This window comes from Monodelphis domestica, chromosome 2 (assembly GCF_027887165.1).
Source record: "Monodelphis domestica isolate mMonDom1 chromosome 2, mMonDom1.pri, whole genome shotgun sequence".
Taxonomy (NCBI): Eukaryota; Metazoa; Chordata; class Mammalia; order Didelphimorphia; family Didelphidae; genus Monodelphis; species Monodelphis domestica.
In genome coordinates this window covers 347,731,929-347,747,603 of record NC_077228.1, presented here as the reverse complement: position 1 = coordinate 347,747,603, position 15,675 = coordinate 347,731,929, and the positions used below count along the sequence as shown (strand labels likewise).

The following is a 15,675-nucleotide window of genomic DNA, read 5'->3' as shown; positions in this document are numbered from 1 at the left end:
CAGATTAATCCTCTCCCTCCTTCAGATCATTCCTGGTAATCTCAGCTGCTAGATCTTTCTCTTCTTTTGCCCTCCTATCTATTGTTTATAAGTATTGTGTGTAGCAGTTAGTTTACATGCTTCCCTATTAGTATGTAAGGTTCAAGGACTGTTTTTCCCTTACTTTGTATCTTCAGTTCTTAACACTGTACCTGACAGGTAGTAAACCTGATAATAATAATACTAACAATAAAAATAATGTAGGGCTTCCTAACTTTCAGGCATTTTACAATTATCTCATTTGATCCTCACAAGTAGTGGTATTATTATCATACACTTAAATTTTATACCTTATTTTTATACATTACATATCTTACAGATGAGGAAACTGAGACAAACAGGTTAAGTGATTTGTCCAGGGGATTTAAACATCACCAGCCAGCTACTAATTGATTGACTGATTTCTTCCGGGAAGGGATAACTCAAAACTGTTAAGAATTTGAGGAAGTATTATTGGTGGGAGACAGGGAGCCCCGAGTCCCAATTACCCTATTTCCATTATTGACTTTTGGACACAGAAGCCCTGGTCTAGGCTTATTTGGCATCAGATGGTGTTAGTCACCAGACAGAATGATCAACAAATATTGCCACTTGGTTTACTGCTTTTGTCACAGTCATTAAGTGGAGGAAACACATTCTGTGTTCCCAGGAATTACGATCGAATGCCAGGGAGGGATATGCATGTTTATTAAGGGAGCGCATAAAAAGGTCCCTTTCTCCTACGCCTCGGCTTTCTTCTCCGCACAGCTGCCCCTCTACTACCCATACGGCGTGCTCAAGAGGCGGGATTAGGAAAATTCTTCCCAAATTAGGAAGAGAAACAGTTATTCAGTTCAATTTAGAAGTGCCAGGTTCCACTATCCCAGGTTCCCCCCACCCCCTCCATGTCCACCCCGCGCTTAGTCCTAGAAAGACAAAACGCTATTCATCTCCTGTAGAACTGCCAGCCAAAAAGCGTCCATTCGCGCTCTTTATTCTGGTCGGCACAGCAGCTATCGCGGGATCTACATCTAGAAACTTGGGGCTGCAACCCAAGGCTCGCGACACTACTTCTGAAGGCTCGGACTAGAACTGCCCAGCTGCCTCCAAGACTTTCTTTTCCTTTATTACTCCCAGGGTACAGCGCGCCGAGACTACTAGGTTTCAGACCGGAACCGGAAAATCGGGAGGCGGGTTCTCCCCCAGCCCGGACCGGAAAGCGCCGTTGAGCCCGAGCCGGAAGACGGCCTCGGCCGCTACCCCCACCACGGCTCCCCGGGCCCCCGGGTCCCCGGACTGTCGTTGTCCGGGCTGAAGGTCGGTCCGGACGACGGAGGACGCAGACCTCCGGACTGTCGGGGCGGTCTCCTGACAGGGCCCCCCGGCTGCCGAGAGGGATCATGTCTACTGCCTCCGCTGCCTCCTCCTCCTCCTCTTCCTCTGCGGGTGAGATGATTGAGACCCCCTCACAGGTCCTCCGCTTCGAAGAAATCGATTATAAGGAGATCGAGGTGGAAGAGGTGAGCGTCGAGCCCTTTCTCCCTCCCTGCTTATTTGTCTGCCTGCCTTACACTGGACTCCTTGGGTCTAGTCTTACTCCGCAGCTCTAAGGCTGGAGCTTGAGGGGTCCAGGAAGTGGGAGAAGGGGAGGGGTTGAAGCTGTTGGATCTTCTCTGCTTTCCCCTGCTTCAGGCTTTCTCGAGCACGATTTAGTTTCCTTTTTTCTGTAAACTCTACACAATTTAGACCCCTGTGTATGGTGGAGAAAACGTTCCTACGGCTACCGATTGGTTCCCAATTCCGCTGCTCCTGCACCCCAATTCTAAAAAAGGTCCAGTTAAACTAAGTGCTGTATTCGCATAGCAGTAATAGCTAGTTAGGTCATATGATTTCGAGCGAGATTTTGAAATTAGCTAGTCACCTTTTCATTTTACAAATGAGGAAACTGAGGCCCAGAGAAATGTTCCCTGACTTTCCCAGTCACACTGGTAAGTGACTTAGTAACAGTGCTGGCTGGGTTTTGCACCAGATTTTTCTTTGACTCCAAATCTGAGAGAAGATAAACTAGCAGTTAGCTATTAGTGGAGAGCCTACATTTTCGATATTAAAGGAACCTTAATGCTCATTTCATTTAAACCCCTTATTTTATGATTAAATTAAAAGGGAGCCAGAGCAAGGAGGAACTTGGAGGAGATAATGGCAGTGAACAATTTGGATTGTTGGTTTACAGTAAGAAGAAAGAATCAAAAATGACAGGTTATCAACAGTCTAAGTGGTGCCTTTTATTGAAAGCTTGAGGCTGGAGAAAAAGAAATTGAGAGTGGAGTTTAACTACTTTTGTTACAAAGTAAACTTATAAATTCTCTAACTACATTTAAAATATGCTTACATATTATTTGTCTGAAAGTAACAATCTTTCTGAACCTCTTTCCCACTCTGTAAACTAAAAGGATTAAATTACATATTCTGAGGTCCCCTCTGTGCTGTTTGATTTTACAAAAATTGTGTTGTGTGACACTTAAAGAAACGAATCTGTTGTGTAAAGTTAGGCTTTGTTATAAATCAAACTAATCCTTGAATGTGAATATGGAGTGGAAACATGCTATACAAAATGGGGATTCCTAAAATTAAAGATTAAGATGATTATCATTCATGGTTCACATGAATGATCCTTTCTTGTATGCAATCCATAGAGCACCAAAAAGAGCACAGAATTATGTAAAGAAACCTCATAATTCTGGTCTAGAATTTTTTTAAAAAGGAAACTTACTGTGTTACTGTTAGGAGATCTACATCTATCCCTTCATTACAACAGTACTTCAGTTTTTCTTTGTACTGTATAATAAAGTTAGTACTCTAGTTTTTGTCTAGCTAGCTAGCAAAGATGTGATTGAGATTGTGTGTGTGTGTGTGTGTGTGTGTGTGTGTGTAGTAAACAGATGCAGCTTTAGAAGAAGAAAAGCAAAAACAGATACATATTTTACCCAATTTTTTGCCTTGGTAGTGGGATTTTTTTCCTCCCAAGGAATTCCTCACAGTAATGAAATCATAGAATCAGACCAAAACAACAAATTATACATAAAGAAAAAATTAAAAGTTAGACATGTGGAAGGTTTTAAGGAAATTTATATTTGCACTCAACTAAATAGCTTAAAATTTTTTTTAGACAATGAGAACTCTTCTTGAAAAGAGTTCTAGAGGGCAGATAAGGTGGCTTACTGGATTGAGAGCCAGACCTACAGATGGAATATCCTGGGTTCACATATGACCTCTTGGCCCCAAACACTTCCTAGTTCTATGACCCTGGGGTAAGCCAGTTAACTCCCATTTCTTAGCCCTCTCTTCTGCCTTAGAACTAATATATGGTATTGATTCTTAAGTGGAAGGTAAGGGTTTAAAATTTTTATATAAAAGAAAAGAGTACTAACTCAAGTCAGAGGATTTTCTATGGTTTCAAAGCCTTTTTCTGCCCATGTAACCTTAGACCAAGTTGATAAACATTCCTGACTCTCAGTTTCTTCATCCATAAGATAAATGTATTAATCTACATGACCTCTAAAGCCCTGATATCACCTCTGAATACATGATCTTATGGTTTTCCTATATTAGAAGTATTTTAAAGAACCACATGTTATACTGACATGTTCCCAGTCACTTAAGTACATCTTCAGCTTTCATACTTACAATACTTATTCTGTAATGTAAATTACTATTAGTATTTAAAATAGAATATCACAGCTTTATCATATACTGAATTTTTTGTTTAATATGTAACTTATTGAAGAAACTTTAGTCCAATTCTCTCATGTTTTAATAAGAAAACTGATCATATTGTTATTTACTTGTGTTCAGGCAGACAAGAAAAAAAACGTTATTTTGTGGGGGGGAAATAATAAAATGTATTTTAACATATTGATTATTAAAATCCAGCTAACCCTTAAGAAGCAATAGCACAACTTCATTGTTATTTCAAAGGAATTTACTTTCTGAAACAAGAGTTTTTGTATCTTTTTTTTACCTCATTGAGGCACATATACTTTTGAGAACAAAAGTTGTGTCACATATAAACATTATAATTTAAAAAACATTCACCATAGAGAACTGCCGTATCTGAATTCGAATTGCTATAAAAGGCAAAGTATATATCTGGCAAAGCTGGAATTTGAATCTGGAATTGATGACTCTAAATCTTCCATTCTATCTCTACTACAGAATTTATAACTAGACCTGGGGGTGGGGCCTGGGGGGTGACTATTCAATAACAGTTATTAAATTTCTACTTTGTGTATAGAAAATTATAATAGAATTACAAGAAGACTTCTGTTGATAAAGAAGTTACAGTATAGTTGAGGAAATAAAATACATGAGAAATGATTGCTCAAGCTGTGCAAAATAAAGTTTCATGAAATCTTGGAGTTGGAAGAAATTCCAGCTCATAATCAAATAGGAATCCCCTCTATCGCACTCCCAACCAATGAATGAACCTACAGTCTGTGTTTGAAGACCAAAAGTAAATGCCTACCACTTGAGTCATTTTATTACATTTTTGGACAACTCTTATTTGAATCTATAAAAGCAAAATCTGGGCATCTGTTACTTCTATCCATTATGCCTAGTTATATTTGCTGAAACTAAGCAGAAAACAGGTCTTCCATATGATAGTACTAAAAGCTTTCAAGTCCTTAGAAAGTTGTCATGATCTTTCTATGTCTTTCTTATCTCAGTTGATCAACTGCAAGTCAATATTACACAAACCAAATATTTAAGTGTTAAATGGATTCCTCTGTCAAGATTATTTGCCCAGTTTTGAATTAGATTTTGAAGGAAATAAGAAACATTAATGAAGAGAAATATGAAAGTCTAGATAAAAGGTAGCAATTGAGCAGACCCATTGGAACACAAATGGAATTTATAACTATATGAATAGATGAATTTAGCTAGAACAGAAGCAGGAGTCATAGTAAGTAATGTCATTTCTGATATAGGACCAAGTATTGGAGAACCTTTAATAACTGTGAAGAAGGGATTAACTCTCCCCTCTCCTACTTTTAAATTTAATCATCAGAAGCATATAGACCCTACTTAATGCCTAAGTGTGGGAGGTCCACAACCCATGTGCTAAAGTGGGTGACAACTCAGAAACAACTAACCGCCCCCTGGGCAGTCCTAAGCAAAATTATAGATGGCAATTGGTCCCCATAAAGTGGAGGAAGGGACATGGAAAAAGCACTATAAAAACCCTGAACTTTCTGTCCAAATGTACTTCCTTCTTCAAATTTGGCCTTGGAGGAGCTCCAGCTTGGGACTTCAGACAGTTTCTGGTAAGACTGCTCTTGGATTTTCCCCTTCAGACTACCATGTGGGTGAGTGAAAAGGCTGGCTCCTTTCCTGGCTTCTGGAGAGATTAATTGCAGGAGGAGCCCATGTGGTCATTCACTGGGCAGGAGTAATTATCTATTGTGATAGGTACCTTCTCTACCCTCTTTCTCATTTCTCTACTTTAGTCTTTCCCTCTATTTTGTAAATAAAGCTGCTAAAAGTCATTTGACTTGAGATATATTAATTTCAGCAGCCACATTCTCTTATATTTAGTCCAAACATAAATTTTAACCCTTACATAACTTAGAATTTCTCAGGTGGGTTTTGATGCTTTCTACATTAAAACCAAGGTATATAAAATGGAATTTTTATATAAATGCATACCTACCTTATATAGGGTACTCTTAAAGGAGTTTAATTTTTGAACTGCAATGACCTAATTTTAAATGGTTTCAGTTTATAAAGAAAAGAAATTATATTCTAAAATAACTTGTGATTTTTTTCTTTTGTTACATATTCTATAATTTGTTATGGATATGGTCCACTGTAATAACAAAATAAAGTTTATAGCTCAGAGGGACTTAAAATTGGTATCTGTTGATTTAAGGTGGTAGTCTTGGGCTTCCACAGTAATATTAATTTGGTTTTCTTGGAAATTATGAAATGGTTATGAAAAAAGTAATAAACCCTTCCCCCACCCCTGAAAAGGTATTTATATTGTATCCCTTTGGTCTAAAGAGATTACATAGATTTGTCTCTCTAGTAAGTCAAATACTATATATAATATATGGTTCAGAGGTTGTATGCATAATAAGATTTCTACTGAAAAATTCAAAGATTAGTCTAATCAAAGTTTCACATTTATAATATCTAGACTGTCATCAGCAGATGGCAGTTCTACTCTGCCATATGTTTATTAATAGATTTTAAAGTTCTGAAATAGTTGGAGGCCCCTAGTCTTGAACTAATAAGTATAAGATCTTTGCTGTTGGTTCTTGTTCCAAATTTCTAACCATACAGATAAGCAGATAACCAGCAGGCTCATTCATATACTCTACAAAAAACTGAGACAAACAAAGTTAAAAGCTCTGGTTCCTAACTGCCAAATATGTATATGTGTATATATATATATATATATATATGTATATATATATATATATATGTGTGTATATATATATATATATATATATATGTACATATTTTTTTTTTTAGTAATTAAGAAGTACTTAACAAAGACATGTTTCTGGCCATAGTCTTTAAAATTTCTATTTAAATAATTAGATGTAAAAGTAGTCTTCAATTACATTTTAACCTACCTAGATAAATTTATGGGCCAATTTTCTAGTTTAAAAACTATTGGAGTATTTTTTAAAATTATTATCTAACTTAGAATGTTTTTTATCCTAGAGAGAGTAAATTTATTTCAGATTTGCATAGTGTGACTTTCGTGCTAATATCTACACAGAACTGTGTACTTTCTGGCCATCTGTAATACTATGTTATAGGGTTGTTGGAGTTTTTATTTTTTTTTTGGCATGTATAATTAAAAGAATATATGAAATTTGCTTATTTTAAAGTAGAGGGAATACTTTTCAGAGAGAGATAACTCCTTCACATTTCTGTTTTCAGATTTTTGTAGAAGAGATGTGATGACTACTCAAAATAATCACTTGAGACCTAGAAGGGAGGCACTATAGTTCTTTAACCTTTTATTGAATTTTTTTAAGTTTTGTATTGTTTTAAAAATAGAGTTTCAACACATGTGATAACCAGTGGAATCATGCATCGGCTATGGGAGAGGGAAAGGTTGGGGGGGAGGGGGGAGGGGAGGAAAAGAAAAATTGGAATCTTTGTTTCCAATGAATAATGTCACAGATCTAGGAAGTGTCTGAGGCCAGATTTGAACCTTGGATCTCCCTTGTCTAGGCCTGGCTCTTAGGCCTGATTCTCCATCCACCAATTCACCTAACTGTCCCCTGAGATAATTGTTAAAAGAAACATATGTCAAATGTCCATTCCTTTATTTATATGAGCATGAAATTAAAACTCCTTTTTGGCACAAACTTATCCCTGTGATGAAAAATAAATAATTTACTCCTTAACTAGATTTTGTTGTCTCCCTCAATTGTCAGTAAAGTCTGAGTTTACCATTTTAAGACATTCTGTTCTATCACACTGCCACAAGTAAAGAGGAGCCAGTATTGACTGAGTTATTTACCTGAGTAGTGCAGATTGCTCACTGTCTTTTTTTTTTTTAAACCCTTACCTTCTGTCTTGGAGTCAATACTATGTATTGACTCCAAGGCAGAAGAGTGGTAAGGGCTAGGCAATGGGGGTCAAGTGACTTGCCCAGGGTCACACAGCTGGGAAGTGTCTGAGGCCAGATTTGAACCCAGGACCTCCTATCTCTAGGCCTGGCTCTCAATCCACTGAGCTACCCAGCTGCCCCCACTCACTGTCTTTTTTAAGTTTTTTGGGGATGCTAAAAATGCTCATTCCTATTGTAATATCTCCTCCATCTACTATTTCAAATATTTTCCTAAAAGCTTAATTTCTTCTACCACTAATCCAACATCCTTTACTCCATTACATGTGCCATACATCTGTTCTCATATTCAGATTATTTCTAGTCCCAACTCAACACTTAATAATTTTGTAACCATGGAAACATCACTCAACCTCTGTGAGCCTCAGTTTTATCATTTATAAAAGGGAGAATCACAGTACTTGCATTTTGTATAATTGAAAATCTGTTACCCTAGAAAAAGAGCTACATTTCCCAGGAGCCCACTGGCTTCCTGTTATTACGTATTTCCTACAGATAGGGAATATTAGGCGGGGACGTGGAAGGTCCCATCGCTTTACTTTTGCTCTCAAACTTGGTGGTGTAACAACGTGGGTGTTTGAAATGACTGATCAACCATGGGCATGTGGTCTTTATTTTGTATCTTCTTTATTCCTTGATTTCTAATGATCATTTAATAAACCTCATAAAATATAATCTTTTTATTATTGAGATTCTAACTTTTACAATTTCTACTTCACAGGATAGTTGTGATGAAAGTATACCAGTGTTTCTCATTTTTTTTTTCAGTTGATGACAAAACAATTTGCACTAGAGATGATGCATTTTTTTCTTCAGATGCTTTTCCACTGCCCCAACAAAATCCCACTTTAGAGCCATCTACTAAGGCTGACACGCATCCAGCCATACTTAGATATATATAGATGCTATAATCCTAAATCTATTGTTCAAGGTAGAAATTGACAAAGCAAAGAAACTCAATTTGACAAGGAATGCAGATTCAGTACAACCATAAGTGATCATTTTCATAATAGTTTTTAAAGGCTTCAAAATTGCATTTTGAGGATAATAGATAGTTTTAAAACTTTATTTAAACCATAATGCATTTGCATATGTAAATAGATATAATATTAAAATCCATTACTAGCTAGCTATCTGTTATTTTAATGTGTATTTTCAATTAATGATCTTTAAGAAACCCCTCAAATTTAAGAATTTTCACTATCATAGGAAAAGTCTGAATTGGTTTCCATGCATTTTACACTTTAACCAAAAATAATATCCATAGGAAAGAAATTTTAAAACAGAATAGTAAGTAGAACAAAGACTATTCCTTAGAAAAAACTGGTCATTTTTCCTGCTTCAATAGTGAAAGTCAAGTATATTCCCATATTGCTTTGAAATTGTAAAGAACCACAAATGTTCATTTCCTTATAGACTTGAACACACAAACACTCTTTAGGGAGATTGTAGACTTTTAGTTAAGCAAAGATAAAATGTTTTCTTTCTTTAGTCAACCTTCTGCAATTTTAAGTATAAAAAGATAAAGTAATTGGAATATTTCTGATCTTTTAAATTAGAATTCCTTTGTAAAAATGGTTTTTTAATTAGAATTTTTCATTTGATCTTTCTGAAGATAAACTTAATCCCATTAAAAGCTTAAATTTTATCTTTTATCATAGGATTTCAGTATAGTAGAGAAATCTTACCTGAATTTAGCAGAAAAGTAAAGGGAATTATTTATCTAACAGATGAGTAGTAAAACAAAATGTCAGGCTTTTATAGTACAAATTGCATTTTATCCTCTAACCACCAAAATGTGATTCCTTAAGTACTTTCATCACTTTGGAGGATCCAAACTAGTACTTTGGAAATACCATATTTGGAGGCAAACATGGAACCTAGACAACTAGATTGCTAATTTTTACGTGTAGTTTTTTTTTTCCTACTTAAGATAAAAAAAGGAGAGTAGACTTCATGCATACCTCTTTCCCTTGCTAACCTGGAGAAACTTCAACCAAATTGCTAAACAATTTTTAAGAAAGAAGCATTTATCTTGTTTTCAAGAAACGTTTTCATATTACAAAATCTATGCAGCACCCCTGACAAATGGCCATGTACAGTCATTCTCTCTGCATCATCTATCCATTGCTTCTAGTTCCAGCTTCTGGGGCCAAGCAGACCAAGTCCCTCTTTTTTGAATATCAGGCCTTCAGATACTTGAAAACTACTGCCATGTTCTTGTCTTCTCCATATTTTGTTATACCCTGGGCTTTTTTCATCTTAGTAGATATACTGTTTTGTTTAGTGTCCTCAAAATTTTATACCCAGAACTTAATGCTGAGGTCTATCAGCTTCCCTATTCCAGATAATCTGCCTTTTAAAATAAAGCTACATGTGTCATTTACTAGTTGCAGGGCCGACAATGTCATATTCACTGAATTGCAGACTTAGGAAAAACCCAAATTTTCTTTTTCAAAAACAATTTATTGATGCTTTTTGTTTTTTTTATTATAGTTATGTCTAGATATATAGTTCCCTTTTCCCCAAATTAAATATTCCCCTATAACAAAGAAAAATGGTTCAGCAAAAAAAAAACACAATTGATATATGAGACAACACATACAACATTCTGTTCTCATAATCCCCAATTGTTTTACTAAAAACTCCAGATCTGGGCCAGAACTGTTTTTCCTATTTCTTTGTAATTCAGCATTTATCATAGTGCCTGGTAGATAACAAGTGCTTAATACAGCTAATAAATGGCTGGGTAAATAGAATTCCTGGCCTAGAATCAGGAAAACCGGAATTCAACTCCTTCCTCCAACATTTCCTAGCTGTGAAAACTCTTAACCTATCTGTCTCATTTTTCTCATTTACTAAATGGGATTAATAATAGCTCCTAACATATAGGAATTGTTGTTGGGATAAAAAGAGTTATTTATAAATTGCTTTGCAAACCTTAAGGTGAAGTATACATATATATTAGTATTAGTGTTATTAATACATGTTTATGTTTTGATTGATCTACCTACATATGCTTACTAACCAAGAAAATTGTTCTAGGCCATTTACTTATATGTAGGTGAAATAGTCAAAAGAATGGGAGATTGGATTTGAAGCCTGGCTCTGTCATTTACGAGTTGTGGGACCAACTGCAAGGCGCTTAACTTCTCTACATCTATAAAAGAGGACTGTGAACCTCAGAAACATTACGAATACTTTGTAAGCCTTATATAAATATAATTTGTTGATATCTCAAGCTCTGTGTGGGTAGGTACTTTGTATCTCCTTCCATCTACTATAGTTAATGTACAAAATTGTTACTTAACTTGCATAATTTCAGTATGAGAAATCAACTACATCCTGAAGTACTCTATTATAATAGTGAAATCAATATTTTAGTAATGAATTGACAGTCAATTATAACTATATAACCTAAATAGTTTATTAATAGAACAAGCAACTCAAGAACAAGTTAGAATCTGACAATCCTATTGAAATAAGCAGAAATAGTATGGAGTACTTTTGTGTGAAAGTTTTGTGTTCCAAGTTACTAGGAAGTAATAAGTACATGCAAAAGAATTAGAGGTACAATATAAACACAAGAATTTCAATTCAACAAACATTTATTTAGTATATATTCTTGTCAGTTATTTTATTAGGCAAAGGAGTATACAAAAACAAAATGAAAAACTGCCCCTATCCTTAAGTCACTTATATTCTACTGTGTAAAACAGCTTGACCAGGAACTAGTGTTCAAGTGAACATCTGAATAATAAACTTGTATTTGTCATCACTGATGAGTCATCTGCAAAATGGTATGGAGGGGCAGCTAGTAAGCACAGGGTATAGAGCACTAGGTCTGGAATCAAGCTTCAAGATAGCTGTATGACCCTGGGCAAGTCACTTAACCCCAGCTTACTTTTGGCTTAGAACTATTGAGATAAGAAGGTATGGTTTTAAAAAAAAAAGTTTGTTCCCCAGACTTTTTATTGTAGATATATATTCTTTTCTGAATACAAATACTTATTGAGGGATAAAATAGCAAGCTGGTACTTTTTCTTTGATATGAAGTTTTCCTGTTCTGATCAACACTTTGTTGGCACTATAGCACTTACTTCCTTTTTCAAGTGGTCTATGATTTCACCACCCACAAAAAAACATAGCAGTGCAACCTGACCTGATTGCTTTAATTTATTTTCTTATGTGCATGTGACTAAAATTTTCAGAAATTAATAGTATCTGTCCTTTGGATTTGTGTGTGTATACACATATCAAACAATAGGATTTAAATGAACAAAGCAAATAAACTATTCTTTAAGGGGCCTATTAACATAATTGCTTACACTAATAATTTACTATCACAAAATAAGTGAAAGATCAAAATGACTAAAAATCTCATTATGTTAATCATGATTAAATATATTTCCCTTGATTGACAAAATATTTTAAGACCCATTAATCAATGCATTTTTGATGGACTCTTACTAGAACTAGCAGCTCCTAAACTCATGGGAGGGGAAGGTAATCACTCCTAATTTTATTAGAGTGCCTCCTTCAAAAGTACACAGATACACACACACTCCCTCTCTCTCTCCTTCTAATAATCCCCAGAATTACCCCTCCATACCCTAATGGTCTTGATGAATTGTTTGAGGATAAAAAAAGACAAACAGTGTTACAGGAAGAGAAGGAAAAAAAAAACAGAAAGAAAACTATAGACTTCCCTAATTAATATTTATGCAAAATTTTAAAATAAAATACTACCAAGGAGGTTACAGCAATGTATCACAAGGATCATACACTATGATTAAGTAGGTTTTATACCTGGAATATGAGGATGGTTCTATTAGGCTTAATTAATTCATTAACACCACCACCACCCCCCCACTTAACATTCCTATATTAACATTCCTGACTGTTCCTGTTTGCAATATTCTTGGCAATAGATTACAATTAACAGTTCAGTATTAGAAAAACCATCAACATAATTGACCATATCAATAAAAAAGGGGAAAAAATCAATCTTTTGATAATAAATTCTATGAAAATATTTGGATTTTTCTTCAGATGAACATATACTCAAAGCCCTTTCAACTTAGTAGACTATAAGAACGTGTATATCTTTGGCATACTCTTTAAGAACCCAGATTCACTGCTACACCATGATGAAATGTTGCAATAGGATAGACATGATTTGGGGAGTTAGAGTTACGAAAGATTATTTTAGTGTTTAAGTTTAGTGTAGACTCAAAGTTGAAAAAAGTTTATTTTATATGTATAATATTAAATGTATGCCAAATATATTTAATATGCTTTATTCCTTTTAATACCCTTTTCTCTAATTACTGAAAGATTTAAAATTTTCTGTTTAATGTCAAAATCTTTGTTCTTCAGCAATAATTTTGTGGAATGGATAAAAAATAGTTACTTTGTATCTATCGTGTAGCCACCATTTGCAGAAGAAGCATAGCAAAAAAGGTTCTCTCTTATCCCTTCCCTTGAGGAATATGTCGTCTTCTTAAGGAAACCAGATGTGCTACATAAACTAAGTAAGGAATAAAAATAAGTGTGGGATAATATGGTCTAGAACATATGGACTTGTAGAAATAAGGTGACTAATATAACAGTGAAGATAGGGGAAAGCCTTTTGTGAAAAGTAAGGCTCTCACAGGGCAGTGTGGTGGATAGAGAACCAGGCTTGCAAATGAGAGGTCTTGGGTTCAAATCTGACCTCAAACACTTCCTGGCTTTGTGAATCTGGGCAAGTCACTTAACCCCTATTGCCTAGTACTTCTCTTCTGCCTTGAAACTGATACATGGTATTGATTCTAAAAATGTTAGGTAAGGGTTGAAAAAAAAAGTAAGGCTTTCTCTTGTCAAATCCTGAGAGGCATGATCCAACAGAAAAGAGCATTTCATGGGGGTAGATCGATATGAAAAGATTGGAGTAAAAGACTCAAAATGCAGAAAGAAAGCAATGTAGTCAGGAAACAGAGATTAGGTAGAAGAATGTTGTTGGGGGAGGAGTAGAGGGTTGGTTAGCCAATGAGGACTTTGGATACTCGGTTGAAGAATTTAGATTTGCTGCAATAGACAGGAGCCACTGTATGGGAATGATGTCATTGAGCAATTTATGAAAGCAAATTATGAAAGAATTTATGAAAGCAAAATATGAAAGATCCTACAGTTATATGCTAAATGAACTGAACAGAGAGAAATGGTGAAAGGAAGACTAGCAAAGGGCCTTTATTTCTTACTTAACATTTTATTTTAGTCCTAGTTAGAAATATAATTGTTATTTTGGATTTTAACCACATGACATTTAAATTCTCTGTTACTGATCAAAATGTGAGCTATGTTAGCCAATATAGATATCTTAGATAAAATGGTACAGTGGGTTAAACAAATTATAAAATGTCCTTTATACAAATGTTTCATTTTTTTAATGTTTAAAGACAAAATCCCATCCCATCTATCAAAACTCAGGTTGTTCTTTTTCTTATCACATTCAAAGCTGTTCTGTTACTTTAAGATCCTCAAATTAGAATTTTCTCCATATGATAAACTGCCCTCTACACAATCTGGTATATAGAACAGAAATCTTAATACCTGTAAACTTTCTATGGACTTTACTGTGAGTATAAGCATCTCACAAATCTTTTCATGCTTGGGATGACCTTTTTGCTTATTTACTTTAATAGCTCCATGATTTTATCTATATTGGCCACTATATTGCTGTAACTCCTGATAACTTCCCTTTCTTCCGTTTCATAGACACTGTCCCTCTAACAAGTGCAGTAAAGCAAAACAAATCAGTAGTTCGTATCTAATGCTATAGGTTTCATACTTCACCTATAATCCACTGCTTTTTCTACTGAGATGAAGGAGGCTTCATCACTCCATCCATCAGTGCACTGATGCTTGTCAGCATTGTTTTCCTCCACATTATTATGGTTGCTTTTAAATTGTTATGGTTCTGATTACTTTGCATGTTTCTCATCATAAGCCACTATTTGTTTAATCATACCCCAATTGATTGGCACTCACTTTGCTTCCAATTCCAAGGTGCTATTATGCATATTTTTTTATGTAACATTCTTCTTAATTTTTAGTCTCCTTGTAATTTATGCTTAGTAGTGGTATCACTGGGTCAAAAGATATAAAAACTTGAGTGAATTTTCTAGTATATTTCCTAATTGCTTTTCCAGAAGAGTTGGACTAGTTTATAAATCTACCAACTGTACTTTAGTGTACCTGTCTTCCCACAGCCCCTCAAACATTTGCCATTTTCATATCTGATAGTTGTCTTAATTTATCTTCTTATTCTTAGTAACTTTAATATTATTAAGAGTTTTCATTTCTTTTTCAAAACTGGTTTCATGTCCTTAGACTGTTTTGCTATTAGGGAGTAGCTCTTATTTTATTTTAAAAGCTATTAAAATAATACATCATCAAAATCAAATACCTTTTTCATAAACTTAGTTGTATACAATATAGAGTAAAATTAGAACTATAAATACTTAGATACAAGTTCAGTTCCTTTCTAATTTTAAACTATTTTCAAATACTGCTTAATCAAGGTTATTTTTGCACTTAGGAAAAATTTTGATACCCTTAGTGTTTCTTGTTCATCTATCACATCCATCACAGTTTGGTGAGAAAAAAAGATCTAATTGACTTCTGACCCTTCTCTTTTTATCTGAAAGCCACCTATTCTATTACTGCCTGGCCTAAGTCTCTTTCTGTAGTGGCTGAATGACTTGACAACACTAAGCCCTCCACTATGCCCTCTAATAATTAAACAGAATTGAGGAAAATATATTCAAATTAATTTGCTGTAATTCTCCTTTAGTCAGAGAGAATTTGCCTTCTGTGCCACTTTTGTTTCTCCCTCTTTCTTAAACAATTTTTCAGTTAATACAGATAGCTAATTTCTCTTCTAGTTTCTATGCCCAGTTTTCTGCCACACAAATGACTTGTTTATAATTACAAATGGCTTTTATCCATGTACATCTGGATACATTTGT

At 34.9% G+C, this 15,675-nt stretch overlaps 1 protein-coding gene across 4 annotated transcripts in view; it reads left to right on the top strand.

The window, feature by feature from the left end:
* Window positions 1-767: 767 nt before the first annotated feature.
* The window catches only part of MAP3K7 (mitogen-activated protein kinase kinase kinase 7), an 81,975-nt gene continuing 67,067 nt past the window's right edge, over window positions 768-15,675 (top strand). For 2 of the 4 annotated variants that reach the window (XM_001367301.4, XM_001367250.4), the window contains exon 1: window positions 1,087-1,538. In XM_001367301.4, coding sequence (XP_001367338.1) covers window positions 1,419-1,538 — 120 coding nt within the window. In that variant the 5' untranslated portion in view covers window positions 1,087-1,418. Of the gene's footprint in view, window positions 1,539-15,675 lie in introns of all 4 variants that reach the window. The other 2 variants (XM_007484327.3, XM_007484328.3) reach the window with 2 other exon arrangements.